Source organism: Beta vulgaris, chromosome 3 (assembly GCF_026745355.1).
Source record: "Beta vulgaris subsp. vulgaris cultivar EL10 chromosome 3, EL10.2, whole genome shotgun sequence".
NCBI classification, from domain to species: Eukaryota; Viridiplantae; Streptophyta; class Magnoliopsida; order Caryophyllales; family Amaranthaceae; genus Beta; species Beta vulgaris.
This window is the reverse complement of record NC_079204.1, coordinates 46,558,072-46,573,538: the sequence shown is the minus strand read 5'-3', so window position 1 is coordinate 46,573,538 and position 15,467 is coordinate 46,558,072. Positions and strand designations below refer to the sequence as shown.

Here is a 15,467-nt window from a genome sequence, read left to right as displayed (position 1 = left end):
ATGCAAAATAATATATACAGCATCTGTGATAAGGAGGGCAACTGGGCAGATAAGCCTGATATGATTCAGAAAGCATTCCTGGAGTACTACTTGCAGCTATTGGGTACAACTATGGAAAACAGGAAGTTAGTTGTGCAGGAGATAATTGACCTTGGGAACTGTGTTGAGAATGAAGATCATGAAGGACTTATAACTCCTATTCTGCCTGAAGAAGTAAAACAAGCCATGTTTTCTATTCCAGGGGACAAGTCACCTGGTAGTGATGGATTTGGGTCCCATTTTTTCAGAGATAATTGGGAGCTGACTGGAGACCAGGTAACTCAAGCTGTCACTTCTTTTTTCCATAGTGGTACAATTTTGAAAGAAATTAATGCCACAGTTTTAGCCCTTATTCCCAAATGTAAGGTGCCAAATTCTGTTGTTGATTTTCGTCCCATTGCTTGTTGCAATGTGATATACAAGGTTATTTCAAAAGTCCTCTGTATGAGTTTGAGCCCTATCCTTCCTAAGATTGTTGCTGACAATCAAGGAGCCTTCATTCAAGGAAGGAACATAGTGAATAACATAATGATATGCCAGTATCTCTTGAAAGGGTATGGTAGAAAAGGTTGCAGACCTAACTGTTTGATAAAAATGGATATGAGGAAGGCCTATGATACTATTGAATGGAATTTTGTGAGAGAAATGATGACTAGTTTAAAATTTCCTCAGAAGTTCATTGATTGGGTGATGACATGTGTTACTAGTACTAGTTGTTCTCTGATGATAAATGAAAATCTCTTTGGTTTTTTTCACCCTAAGGGAGGGCTCAGATAAGGTGATCCTATCTCACCTCTGTTATTTGTCATTTGTATGGAGTATATGAGTAGGATAATGAAGTTTGTAGGGATGAAAAATGGCTTCAGGTTTCATCACAGGTGTAACTCTCTACAACTAAATCATCTAGTATTTGCTGATGTGCTATTATTTTGCAAGGGAGAATTTGTTTCTACCTATATGCTTATGCAATGGTTCAAGCTATTCTCAGACGCATCTGGACTTTGTGTAAATAAGAACAAAACTGCAGTGTACACAGCAGGTATGGAGGAGGAGGAGGTTAAAAGAATTCTTGATGTTTCTGGGTTTGTTCAGGGTCAGCTTCCTTTCACTTATCTAGGCATGCATATTTGTTCATCAAGAATTAGTAATGCAGCTTGCAATGCTCTCTGTGATAAAATGATAAGCAGAATTAAAATATGGAGCTCTAGGCATCTCTCCTATGCTGCTAGAGTCCAATTAGTAAATTCTGTTTTGATGAGTCTTCATACCTACTGGGGGTAGATCATTGTTATTCCCAAGGGTGTGATCAAGAAGATAATGGAGGTTTGTAGGGCTTTTTTATAGAGTGGAGAATATTATAGTACTAAGCCTGGAAATGTGGACTGGAACACTACTTGCTTACCTAAAAGAGCTGGAGGCCTGGATTTTCGAAGAATAGAGAAATGGAACCAAGCTGCTCTTGGAAAATTGATATGGGCTATTGCAAAGAAAGAAGATACTCTTTGGATTAGGTGGGTCAATGGTGTGTATGTGCAGAATGCAGATTGGTGGACCTACAAGGCCCCAAGTAACGCCAGTTGGTACTGGAAATGCATATGTGATGTCAAAGATAAAATCAAGGCTAGTATAGACATTCCAGTATTCATGCAAATTCAAAGATATCAGATCAGCAAGATATATAAGCTTCTGGTGGGTGAACATCCTAGATGTTTCTGGGATAAGCTAGTGTGGTGTAGATTAGCAATCCCTAAGCATAACTTGATCTGTTGGCTTGCTGTTAGGATGAGAATTTATACTAAAGATAGATTGAAACAGTGGAGGATTATTGATGATGATGAGTGTTCAATCTGTCAGACACAGGTTGAAACTCATAACCACTTACTATTTCAGTGTGAATTCAGTACCAGACTGATGCAGCTAGTTCTGAGTTGGCTTAAACTCAAATGGGTGGACAGAACTCGGATTATATGGTACAAGATGATAGGAAGAAGGAAATGCTCTGGTTTTCAGAGGAAAGTCTACACTGCTACTCTTAATGCTACTGTGTACGCAATCTGGCATACTCGAAATGATGCTGTTTGGAATGCTAAAGTTAACAATCCAAGGCATGTGTATGACAAAATCAGAAGAGATGTAATCTGTAGAATTAAAGCTTATAGTTTTACTAAGATAAATAGTAAAGATAGTGTGTGGTGGGAAAGTTTATGTAGTAGTGTGTAATGGATGTAATTAGCTGTTTCTTGCCTCCTTGTGAAGAAGAGTCCAACCTAGTTGGTTTGTTCTGAGCTTGGAGGTTGTAGGGTGTTTTTGCATTGTTGAGCTTATATATATCTCTTCTTACTGGTTCAAAAAAAAACAACGTCAAGTTTCCGTTATTCATAAAAGCCAAATCAACCTAATTATTCTAATTAACTAAATTAATATCAATTAAAACATAAATAATCCTAATCAACTATACTGAAGAAAAAAAAAAACCCCCCCCCCCCCCCCGATAAGTGTGTTTTTCACGCACTTTATGGACTCCTTTTGCTTTCATCATGTTTTGTCATATTCTTTATATAGGTGGAACTACCTTAGATGGCTATGATTATAGAGTTGGCAAAGAAAGCAATAAAAATATAGTACATGTTGAGAAATGGTGCATTTGCATCATGCCCCATGTCCGCTCGCATAAAGGAGCACACTGCACAATAGAATCTTGTTCAGAGAATTTCAAATGGACATAACTTTTGAACGACAAATCGGATTATAGTAATTCTAGTTGAAGATGAAAGCTTGTTTTGATATCTTTCCAACAACTAGTCATAATCTTGATTTGGATCTAAAACAAAAGAGTTATGCTCGTTTTTAGTTGAACATTCTGAGTAGAGCATAACAGTTGGTGCGCCCACACCAGCTAATGATGTGCACGCGCACCACTTATTAAGGTACGCTCGCACCTCTCGACAGATTTATGCATTCCTTGATCAGTATGTTTAGTGCGTCCACACGTGATGTGGGGGTGCGCGCACACATGTTCCGTCAAAATTGTGAGGCCTCGTGCCTAATTAAAACAGCAAAGATGATTATTTTTTGATTTAGGCTTTATTCTAAAGACGATAGAGTTATTCTATGGTTGATATTAGATACAAAAATACATTCGTTTGTCTTAAACTTTGGATTGATAGATTGAAATTTGTTGATTTCTCCATATTGAAGGTATCTCTTATCAATTAAATTGCAAAGTTTCAGTTTTTTATTCTTCCTTTTCATTAATATTCTTTTGTTCTTTCATATTATTAGATCTCTTATATTATAATATCATAATTGCTTATTGTTATTAGTTTAATCATTCCTTTATCATGTTTAGCCCTAAATTAGTTATAAATTTCATGTTTTTATGCTTAGAATCCATGATTAGTGAGTAATCTCCTATCTAGGGTTAGGGTAAAGTATGGATTAGGATTTACATATATTGTTGAGGTGATTGTGATGATCTAAATACAATTATGCATTGATCTTGGTGTTTTAAAGCCTTAGGATAGATATTGATCACATTTATACTTTGGTATTTGGGTTTCAAATGTTCTTAATCGAATTTTGAACTCTTTTATCATCCCCATGAATCAACTTAATTTCTAGGCTAAGATATTTGGTATAAATTAAGGGGATCCTTTATTAGGGCTTTTCCGAATTCATTGAATCTCTTGATCAATTAACTAAAGACCATTCGAGAGAGGATTTAGTGATTAAGCGATATTCATTAGTACCATTCGAGACAAAACTCGAGTATTTTAGAGGAAAACTAAATCTTGCATAATCGTGGCCTATGAATCACAATTGCATAAATGATCGTTGTTCCGCTTTTATCCATACAAGTAACCTCAACTCTAGTGTCTTCCATATTGATATTTTCATGTCGTTATTATTTGCTCATTCTTTGATAGTAGTTAGTTATTAGTTGTTACCAAATCATTTAAAACCCCCAAAAATCCATCAAAGGTAATTTACGGTTAATAGGCTTAGATTAATCCCATTTTTCCTATGGATCATGATAAGTACATTTTGAACGCACTTTATGGACTCCTTTTAGCTCATTTAGATCCTCTTTCTCCCCTTTCTTCTCTCTTTCTTCTCCATTTCGCCTTCTATTTCATTCACTTGATCATTCTTGAAAGCAACATTAGTTTTGTCAAAGATTTGAGATTCTTGATCGTAGTTTGTGATTTCTACACGTTAAAGGTACTTTTTAATTCACTTAGTTTTAAAGTTTTCAGTTTTTATTCTCTCTCTTGATTGTTATTCTTTATTCTTCCATATTATTAGATCTCATTTATAGTAATTTCTTAATTGATTATCTTTATTATTAGAATTATTATTCTTTAATCATGTTTAGCCCTAAATTAGTTAGAGAATTGATGTTTTTATGCTTAGAACCCATGATTAGTTAGTAGTCTACTATCTAGGATTAGGGTGAAAGTATGGATTAGGGTTTAAATGTATTGTTAATGTGATTGTGATGATCTAAAGATGACTATTTATTGATCTTGGTGTTGTGCCTTAGGATAGATATTGATCACATTTATGCTTTGGTATTTTGATTTCAAATGTTCTGAATCGATTTTTGAAATTTTTATCATCCCCATGAATCAACTTAATTTTAAAGCCAAGATATTGTGTAGAAATTAAGGGGATCCTTTATTAGGGATTTTCCGTTCTCATTGAATTTCTTAATCGATTAACTAAAGACCATACGAGAGAGGACTTAATTAATTAATTGAGTGATTATTCTTGAGGACCATTAGAGAGAGGACTCAAGTATTTTAGAGGAAAACTAAACCTTGCATAATTGTCACCTTTGAATCACAATTGCATTAATAATTGGTGTCCACTTTGATCCATACTAGTAACCTTAACTCTAGTGTTTTCCTATTTGATATTTCATCTCGTATTATTTGCTAGTTTTTTGTTAATAGTTAGTTTAGTTGTTACCAAATCATTTTTAAACTCCCAAAAAAATCCCCAAATTAGGTAATCTAGACTTGAGTGATTTTGATCAATCCCATTTTCTGTGTGGATCGGCCCTTGACTTTCCTTTGCTACGCTCTTAGTAATTGCTTGTTAGGTTTTATAAATTTTGTTTGAAAAGCGATTTTTGGTGCCTTAACAACACACTAAAAACCTCTTATCAGATCAACCCTTGATTGGCCTCTACTACGTTCTTAGTAATTGCTTGTTAGATTTTACAAATATTATTTGAAAATCGATTTTTGGTGCCTTAACGACACACAAAGAACCTCTTATGAAAATGGCGTCGTTGCCTGATAAATTGTGCTATTGATTGAATTTTTTTTAGCTTGAAGTTGCTTATTTGATTTTTTTTACTTTTTTTAGTAGTTTATTTTTTTTATCTTAATTTATTTTATGTAGTAAGTGTTGTTTATATGAGTCTAGGAATTTGTATATAGTTTCTTTTTCTTTCTTCTTTTAAGAGAATTTCATTAAAACGACAAACTTCTTTTTTCCTCAATATGAGGATGAACCATTTTGGAATTATTATCAGAGATTTGATAACACTCTGCTAACATTGTTTGGACTTGAGATTTGGGAGATGTATGATGTGATGGTATGAGGGTTTGAATATGCATACAAGAGAAACGGTGGAGTCCGTGTTTATTGGTTAATTTCGATCCCAACACTTTGATGAAACATGGAGTTTCTTTGGGTTCCTATTTAGAGATACTTATGAATGGGACCATGAAAATACTACTTTATCAAATTTAGAAGATGTCTCTAGCTGTGAGCTACATATTTATTATGAAATTCTTAATTCACTCAAAAAAAATATGGCATTGTTAAAGAGATGTGATTCTGATGGACCACATTGTCGAATTTAGCAAAAGATCGATCAAAACATTGGGTTGAATTATCAATAATCAAAATCACTCTTGCATAACTATAATCGATGAATATGATGATTGGGATATGAATGAGAACTCCATAGTAAAGGAATTATTTGTTGAGAAAGCTTACACTATAGAGTCTAATAATGTTGAAGATGTAGTTGATGAGACTTTTGAATCTACTCGTCCTCTTCATATTCCCTTTTTAAGGAAACTCGACTTAGTTCATTTCTTCCCCATCTTATTCCCTCTCCTCAAAGTTTCACCATTGGAAGAGCCTTTTGCCTCTATAAACCTTCACAAGACTCAAATGAAAGTCATCGAGGACATGATCGAGCTTAAATTTTGCAAGGACCATCAAAAGGAGAACTCATAGTTTTATTCCTTTTATTTGAATTTTGATGTTTTTTCTTCATACATTCCATGATTCTCTCGAAAATTTCATTATTTTCGGCACTCATCTCTTCGTAAACATATAGACGCATTGAAATTTGTGCATGCACTTTGTTTTTTCTTACCTATTTGATCCATTGTGAAATGTGTGCTAATGCTTATGACAAACTATTGAGATCTTTGTCAAATTATGTAGTGGTAAAGTTTAACTAATAATCCTAAAAGAGCACTTTTCAGGAGGTATCAAAAGATATTTCTCCTTTACTTATTTGGTTTGGGTTTTTGCCATATTTTGTGCCTTTACTTCCTCCTTAAACTTTCTCTTCGCTTGTCAACCCCGAGGACGGAGTATAATGAGATTTTCTCACCAGTGGTCACACACTTTCATCTAGGTGTTACTAGCGATAGTTGCACTTCAGAATCTTAAACTTGAGCAACTAGATGTGAAAACAACTTTCCTGCATGGGGAATTAGAAGAGGATATTTATATGACTCAACTAGATGGGTTCCAAGTTCCTAGAAAAGAAGATTATGTTTGAGAGGCCACACCATCTACCCATTTTTGAATCTATGCGCAAATTACATCCTACACCGAGATGTAGGATGAGCATCCTACACTTTGGCCAAAACTATGTCGTTTTGATGGTTTTAGGGGAGCCAAAATTTGGCAGGCTTTTGGCAGTATTTATGAAAGTGGGCCAGCTCTTTCTCTCTCATCACTCACTCATTCCCTCCCTTCTCTCTCATTTATTTTTCAAGAACCATTTCAGTTCTCTCTCTCATTTATTTTGTTCTTCATTTATTTCTCCCTTATTTTCATTCATTTCTATTATAAATTTCCAAATGTTGATATATTTGATTTTATTTCTGTTTTGCATTTTTAAACTTTTTTTAATGTACAAATGCATATGGTTTGATGTACAATAATATACGAGTGTACATTTGGGGATTTTCAGTGATCAAAGTAATGACCATCAGTGTACATTGTGATTTATCCTTATTTAAGTTGGTTGCGGTACCTTTTTTATTATTATTAGCTCCACCTACAGTTGCATGTACATGCACGTACCTGCATGGACACTTTGTTGACATTCATGTACATTAACTGGGTTACAATCGTGTTGTTATGTGTTGACCTTTTGTTTTAGTACCCATATTGAGTTTTTTTTTTGTTTTGTTTGTGTCTATTGAATATGTTATGAATGCATGTTAGTGAAGCTAATGTATATTTAGTCATACACAGTGAACATTAACGCAACTTTAATGTACACAGAACAAAGTCAGCTCTATCAATTAACTTGAACATCCAGTCATAACAACATTGTACATTCAGGCTTAGTAATTGAACAATCTTGCCAGAACATGTACATTGAGTCATATCCAGTGAACATTCAATCAAACAATAATGTATCCTTATTTCAGTGATCAAAGTAATGACCATCAGTGTACATTGTGATTTATCCTTATTTACGTTGGTTGCGGTACCTTTTTTTATTATTAGCTCCACATACAGTTGCATGTACATGCACGTACCTTGCATGTACACTTTGTTGACATTTATGTACATTAACTGGGTTACAATCATGTTGTTATGTGTTGACCTTTTGTTTTAATACCCATATTGAGTTTTTTTTTGTGGCACCTGGAGCACTATGAGGTATAGGACTGTAATTGTACATATTGAATTTCATTAGTGAATAAACATCAACACACCAGTGTACAAAGATTGCAAATTACTCATGACATCAGCTTTAGGAATTCGGTTACTTTTATTCTATTATGTTTCTTTGTACATTCTTGGCTTCGTGGTTGTTCATTAACAAAATCAAAATGTACAATGACAGCCCCCATAAAATCATCAATAACACACAATGAACAATAATAGACATTCAAAGTACAATCCTTGTGATATAGTGAATACTGTGATAACACACAATGAACAATAACAGACATTCAAATTAAAGGTTCAGATATTCCTTCATATTTTTTCCCTTTTTCTCAAAAGGGTGGCCAATGGTATTTCTTCACTTTGTGTTCTTGCAACCTCAAAAAAATTTAGTAACTAGAGGTTGAAATTTAAAAAACGAAATCATTAAACATGGAAGGAGGTTGAGTGGGAAAGAGAGAAGTGGTGAACAATATATGTGGGGAAATGATGGCAGTTGACATCAAATCAGTTATTAAATGGTGAACAGTAACTGTCCAATCATTTACTTTTTGAATTTTCGATATGTACATTGGATGTAAGGGGAATGTACATGTAATAGCCCTGTTTTTAAGAACCTTTATTTAAAAGCTAAAAGCGGATAAGACCATCATTCTTAATGGTTAAGAAAGCTTGTGGATAAGCATCATCAATCTTAAGGGTTAAGAAAGCTTGTGGATAAGTACTATCATTCTTAGTGGTTAAGAAAGGTCAAAGAGGATAAGAACCATCATTCTTATTAGCTAAGAAGGCTTTGGAAACCAATAGATAAGTTAGAAAGTCCTTGAGAGCCTTAAACATTAAGATTATGAAAATCGTTTGGAGATTGTTTTATCGGGTAATGATGACCTTCCAGTGAAAGAGCCTTTCGGGGTTGAATCCGAGCTCAGAACCTAACCAAACTTGATATATGACATGCTTGGGATGTCTTAAGGTTAAAATGATCACTTATCCCCAATAATTATGTGGCTCAATAGGGTAAATTGCTTACATAGTAAAACCTGGCCAGCTGAAATTACAGCTCAGACCTATCCTCAAAGAAAGCTGCTTAGCAGCTATTCAAGTGTCGATCTCTCAAAGCCCTTTGTATGCATGAAAGCCAACACCTAAGGCTAACACCTCAAGCAAGAATCACCCAAATAGAACTCTTCTATTATTTCTTGAGTACCGCCAGAACAGTTTATAAAAGGCTGTTCTGGATTTTCGTCTTTTTTCTATTATTTCTTCCTCTTGGACACCCACTTTTCTCTACATAGAACTCTTCTAAACATCCATACAAAGTAGTACAAGCTTTGGTTCCAACCTTTAGACCATAAAATCATATAGAAAACCTTGCTGAAAGATCACATAAGTTGTTGTAAGTTCAACAGTTTACACCTCTTGTATTTAAGCTTAGTTTTTCATATCTATAAGCTTGTTGAAACTAATCTTTAGCATTTTATACATTCAGGGGAAGATGTAGGAGTATTTAACCAAGTGGATTAAGGAATTTCGTGGCTTTAAGCATCCTTAGTTAAGGTACACACTTAGTTTGGTTTTAACCTAGAGATTTCCATACCTATAGTTAGGTGATTGTTTCTTTCTGGTGTAAAGCATGTTTATGAAATGAATTTACTTATGATGTGTATTTTATTATGTGTATATTGAGTTTGTAACATGGATATAACATGCTAAGGTTCATTAGAGATGTTTCATTTGACCTAAACAACACTTATACACTAAGTAATACGATTATGCTTCTTAATGGAATATGTTTAGTACATGAACTTGTGGAGTGATTGTGATGATTGAGGTGGAGTTGTTATGTTATTGTTGTTGGGAGTTGTTGTGGTGGTTGTGGTGAAGTTGTTGTGGAGTTGCTATTGTTGTTGTTGCTCTGTTGTAGTAGTGTTGTTGGGTTATTGTTGTTCTGTCATTGTGGTTGTGGTGGAGTTGCTGTAAAGTTGTTGCCTATTGTTGTTGTTCGCCGTTGTTATGGTTGTTGTTGTAGTTGTGGTGGCTATTGTGGAGTAGTTGTGATGGTTGTGGTGGATTTATTATGTTGTTGTTCTGTTGTTGTGGTGATGTTGTGGTGGGTTATAGTTAAAATAGTTTACTAGTTTAGAAGATGAATTAGTTTGGATATGATTAAAAAGGTTACGATGATGTGTCCAGAGCTAGTATCATGTGGTTTATAGTTTAAGTATATATATCCAAAGTATTCAGTAGACCAATATGGTTCATCTTGTTATTATGATTAAGAAGTTGGAGTGATAAATTTGGGAATATGATTTACTTAGGTTTGTTATGAACATAGTAGGTGGTGGTTTTTGTTGTTGGTTGTGATGTTATATTGTGGTTGTGTTGTTCTGTTATTGTGCTTACTGTTGTGTTATTGGTGTTGGAGTTATTGTTGGTGGTGGAGGTGGTATTATTGTTGTATGTGTTGTTGTTATTATGTTGTTGTTATATCGTTCTTATTGGATAGTCATTGTTGATGATGCGAGGGAAGTCATAATCTTAGAATTGGGAGACTGTTATAATTATTGTAGTTGGAGTTGATATGCATGAAGTCGAGTTATGAGTTATGGAATGACTTCGTTAATTTCTATTTACGCGGATTCAGTTTGATTAGCATAATGGTTGCGTTAGAAGAAGATAATTAGAATAGTTAAGTTTGGTATTGATTATGATGTTACTGTGAGGTGGTTGTTGGAGATGGCTATGTAGACGTATAGAATTGAAGATGATATGGGAAATCAAGTTATGATGATTAGAGGTTTCGTATAATTGTTATAGAGTTGAGGTAACCTTTAGGTTTTAGCAAAATATATTTAAATGCTCCCGTGGGCGTTATATTGAATTTTGGATATCATATATCATTTGTGGTAATGGCCATGATTATAGATACATCTCTATGAGTTAGTTGTGAATTGCTATTGGATTGTTATAAAGGTATCGTTTTGTTCAATTATCGAAATCGTTCGAAAATACTATATTTCTCAAAATATGATTTGGTATGATAATGAGGAAATTATTCAAATATGAGTTAAGACCAGATAAGGTCGAGTATGGTATTATGTTATGAGTATTGAGGATTCAAGTATGAATCATTAAATATCTTATTTTATAAATATGAAAGTGAGGCATGAATAGGCACCCCGAGTTAGGGCGGGTAGAGTCCCTAGCTGTTGCCTTCCAGGAAGGGCGAATTCCTGGCATTATAGGACATGTCCGGGTAAGTCTTGCAAGCATAACAATAAAAGGATGGGTGACGACCCTCAATAGTTTGGAGACAGCTGGTACTGCGTGGTACCCCTCTCCACTCGCTTTCATGCCAAATGATTTGATTTTGTGAAACTATATTAACTGAGTTGAGTGTGTTTATCTGTTATTATAACTATGTGTTAATTAGTTTTCAAAATACACCTAAACTTGTATTTTCTATTACACAGTGTGTACACAGCTTTGCTGATATTGTTGTCATTTCTGTGGCCTGTCACTTGGTTGGTGGCAGAGTCAAACATTGTTGCAGGTTTGGGGTTGTGAGCTCAGGATTTTGAAGTGAAGCAAGATAAAGATGTCATCGTAGCTTATGGATTGAGTTAGTATTTTAGATAGCCAATTATGGAATAGTTTCTAATATATTTCGTTGTATACAATATTTGGGAATATTAGTCGAGATACTGGTGTAATTGAAGTCTTATATAAAGGATTTTGTTTTGTGGGCCAATAACCCACAGGTTTCAGGATCGTTTTATAGGTTATGTTTTCGCTGCGAGTAAATACTCAACTCAAGGCTTATTAAGCATTAATTGTGATGAGTGAATCTTAAGAGTGTTTACCTAGCAGCTCGGGAGTCGGGCTGTTACAGTACATTGGCTGTCAAATCAATTACTTTTGGCATGTTGAATGGTGCGTTTTATTCTTCCTGCCTTGCGTTTTGGAGCTGCTGTAGGATGCTCATCCTACACCTCTGTCCACCATCTACTTATTGGAATCTTTGTGCTCTTTCATTCTGGCACAACTAGACTTAGTAAACAATTGACATCATCTGTGAACTCCCTCCGTTTAGCTTGACTCATTTCCTTTCTAAGGCTTAAAGTTCATAAACTTTGATTTTTTAATATAAGTAGTATATACTCCTTTTTTTTTGACATTTTGTTATTTAGGCATATTTTTTAAAATTGGGGTCATGTGACTTTTTCTTTTCCCGTTTATGAATATATGATAGAAATCTCCTACTTTTATTCTCGTTTTCTCTACCTTTTCCACCTTATCCTTACTTTAAGACTCTTCACTTTTTTTCAATATTTTTCCTTGCTCAAAAACATATGTCTTATTAAAAAAACAGAGGAAGTATATGAAAAAAATGATTTGATGTAGAATCTTTTTTTTAGAGGTATACAGAATCTTATTAGATTTATCGAAATTTGTACTCCTTTTATATTCTTTTGTTATTCCTACTTTAACTATGCGTATTTGTCAATATATTTCTTTTACCTTAATTATCTTTCATTATATATTAGTAAAAGTAATTAAAATGATTCAATATCAATAATGTAGTTATAGAGACGAATCAATACAGTACTTAAACAAGACCTCGCATGACTATACTTTTTCTTATATATCGAGAAAAATTAGAAGATTTTTCAAATGAAATTTTTTTCTATGGTACCATTGACGTTTGACATAATTCTTAAAATAACCTTATTTAATTTTGAAGTTTAATGTACTTGAATTTTCGTCTTTAATAAGGATATTATTACCAAAGTATCAAAACTTAAATGTATATGAGGGATTTTATAAATGAGAGCAGTACTTTAAAAATTATGCCAAATTTGAGGGATAACTTAAAATATTTCCTTCTCTAATTGTGAATAATATCAAAACTCTAAGTAGGAAAAACATAAATATTCAAAAAGAGTATTGTTATAATATTAATTTTTTAATAATATGTAGATAACTATATGAATTATTATATTTAACATTTAGAGACCTTGGAAAAATAAACCATAGTGAGTAAAAAGCTAAACATATGAGTACAAACGATTATACATAGATACGATATAAATTAATATAAAAGAGTAGATGATCAACTGGCATTAACTCCCTCCGTTTCATTTTAATCTACACACTTACACTTTTCACGCATGCCAATGTAAAACTTTGAAGACATGTATCTTTAGTTTTGTATTTGTAAAAATTATAAAAAGTACATATTAATAAAATACTACCTCCGTTCTCTTTTAGTTGCAACGTTTGACAAATTGCACTATTCAGGTTCTCTTATTTGACCACATTTATTGATTTATATGTTAAACAAAATACAGTCATGTGGGGTCTTGTTTGATTCGTTTCGATGTAAGCTTTCATAATATCAAATTTTTATAATTTTTACTTACATACAATTAGAGATAAAATGATTAGAAATTGTACATTGGCAAGCGTGAAAGTCAAAAACGTTGCAACTAAATAAAAACAGAGGTAGTACATACTAAGACGAATCTAACAAGATCTCACATGACTATGTTTTTATTCACGTATAAATCACAAACGAGAGTCAAAGTGTAATTTGTGAATAGTGTAAAATGTCAAAGTGTGTAGATTAATATGAAACGGAGGAGGTATATGGTCATTATTTCTAACCTTTGCACGAAAGCCATGCTTATTTAACTTAATTTAATGTTTTAAATTGATCAGATTTGAACAAAATTTATTTTAAGTTTTTTATTTGATCTTACTACTACTGCTACTACTACTGTACTACTGCTTCTCTTAGTGTTGCCGCTACTACAACTGTTGTTGCTGTTGCTGCTACCGCTACTACTATTGTTGCTAAACCTACTACCGTTATCATTGTTGATGCTGCTACTACAACTGTTGTTGCTATTGATGCTACCGCTAATACTAGTGTTGCCGCTGTTACTACTGCTGCTACTGCTACTACTATTACTATTGCTGCTGCTGCTGCTGCTACTGCTACCGCTACCGCTACCGCTACTACTACTCCTACTCCTACTCCTACTCCTACTACTGCTACTGCTACTCCTCCCACTACTACTACTGCTATTGTTACTATGAGTGCTCTTACTGCTACAACTACTGCTACTGCTACTGCTACTACTCCTACTACTGCTACTCCTCCTACTACTCCTACTTATACTACTACTACTCCTACTCCTACTCCTACTACTACTCCTACTACTGCTACTCCTCCCACTACTACTACTGCTACTGCAACTGTGAGTGCTCTTACTGCTACAACTACTGCTACTGCTATTACTCCTACTACTACTACTCCTCCTACTAATCCTACTTCTACTACTACTACCCCTCCTGCTACACTCCTACTACTACTCCTACTCCTACTACTACTACTACTACTGCTACTGCTACTGCTACTGCTACTGCTACTGCTACTGCTACTGCTACTGCTACTGCTACTGCTACTGCTACTGCTACTGCTACTGCTACTGCTGCTGCTGCTGCTGCTGCTGCTACTACTACTGCTGCTGCTACTACTACTACTACTGCTGCTGCTACTACTGCTACTGCTGCTACTACTCCTACTGCTGCTACTGCTGCTGCTACTGCTACTGCTACTACTACTCCTACTGCTACTACTACTACTACTGCTCCTGCTACTACTACTACTGCTCCTACTGCTCCTGCTACTACTACTACTGCTCCTACTGCTCCTGCTACTACTACTACTGCTCCTACTACTCCTACTGCTCCTACTGCTCCTACTACTACTACTACTACTACTACTACTACTACTACTACTACTACTACTACTACTACTACTACTACTACTTTCCCACGCAAAACATATTCGTTGCTTTCATAAATTCCATAAACAAGTGTTATGATAACAATTAACAAAGTAAAGCTTCAAAGGTGGTCCTTGTGTACCTTAACTTGGTGTCTAGGAATCAAATCTTACTTAGTAAATTTTACCACCTCTCCAGCAACCTCTTAGGACCTTAGGCAAAACATTCATCACCTTAAAGTTAGTAATTAACCCAAAGAAATCAAGTTTCAAACTAATATACCTCATGCATGGTGAAATTCAGCCACAACTCACCTTCCTTGGTTTTCCTTAGGGTTACAGGAATGATACTTCAAAACTAACGTCTGCCCAGTACGTAGGACACCTTGATGAACCTAGGGAAGTGTTTTCATTCAAGTTTCAGTGCTAGGAGCCAAAGAAATCAAGCTGACAATGAAGCTGCTTCAACTCGCCAAAAATGGCGTGAATGAGAGAGAGAATTGTGTTGCATTTGTTATGTTTGCTTGTGGAGTGTTTCTGATGAAAATGAATGAGGGTCTTGGTATCCTATTTATGGAGTATGGGTAAGGATAGGATCAAAATTTCCAGTTTAGTATTGGGGTTAAAATCGTCATTCTCTTGCCTATGAACACACTAGAATTTTCCAAGCTTTTAATTTAGTTTCTTTCCTCCA

At 34.5% G+C, this 15,467-nt stretch overlaps 1 protein-coding gene across 1 annotated transcript; it reads left to right on the top strand.

Moving 5' to 3' along the window:
* LOC125495720 (uncharacterized) lies at positions 1-2,259 on the top strand. The gene is made up of 3 exons (XM_048640522.1): positions 1-726; positions 976-1,278; positions 1,384-2,259. Exons 1-3 carry the CDS (start codon positions 1-3, stop codon positions 2,257-2,259), a joined length of 1,905 nt encoding a protein of 634 aa, XP_048496479.1.
* The last annotated feature ends 13,208 nt before the right edge of the window (positions 2,260-15,467 follow it).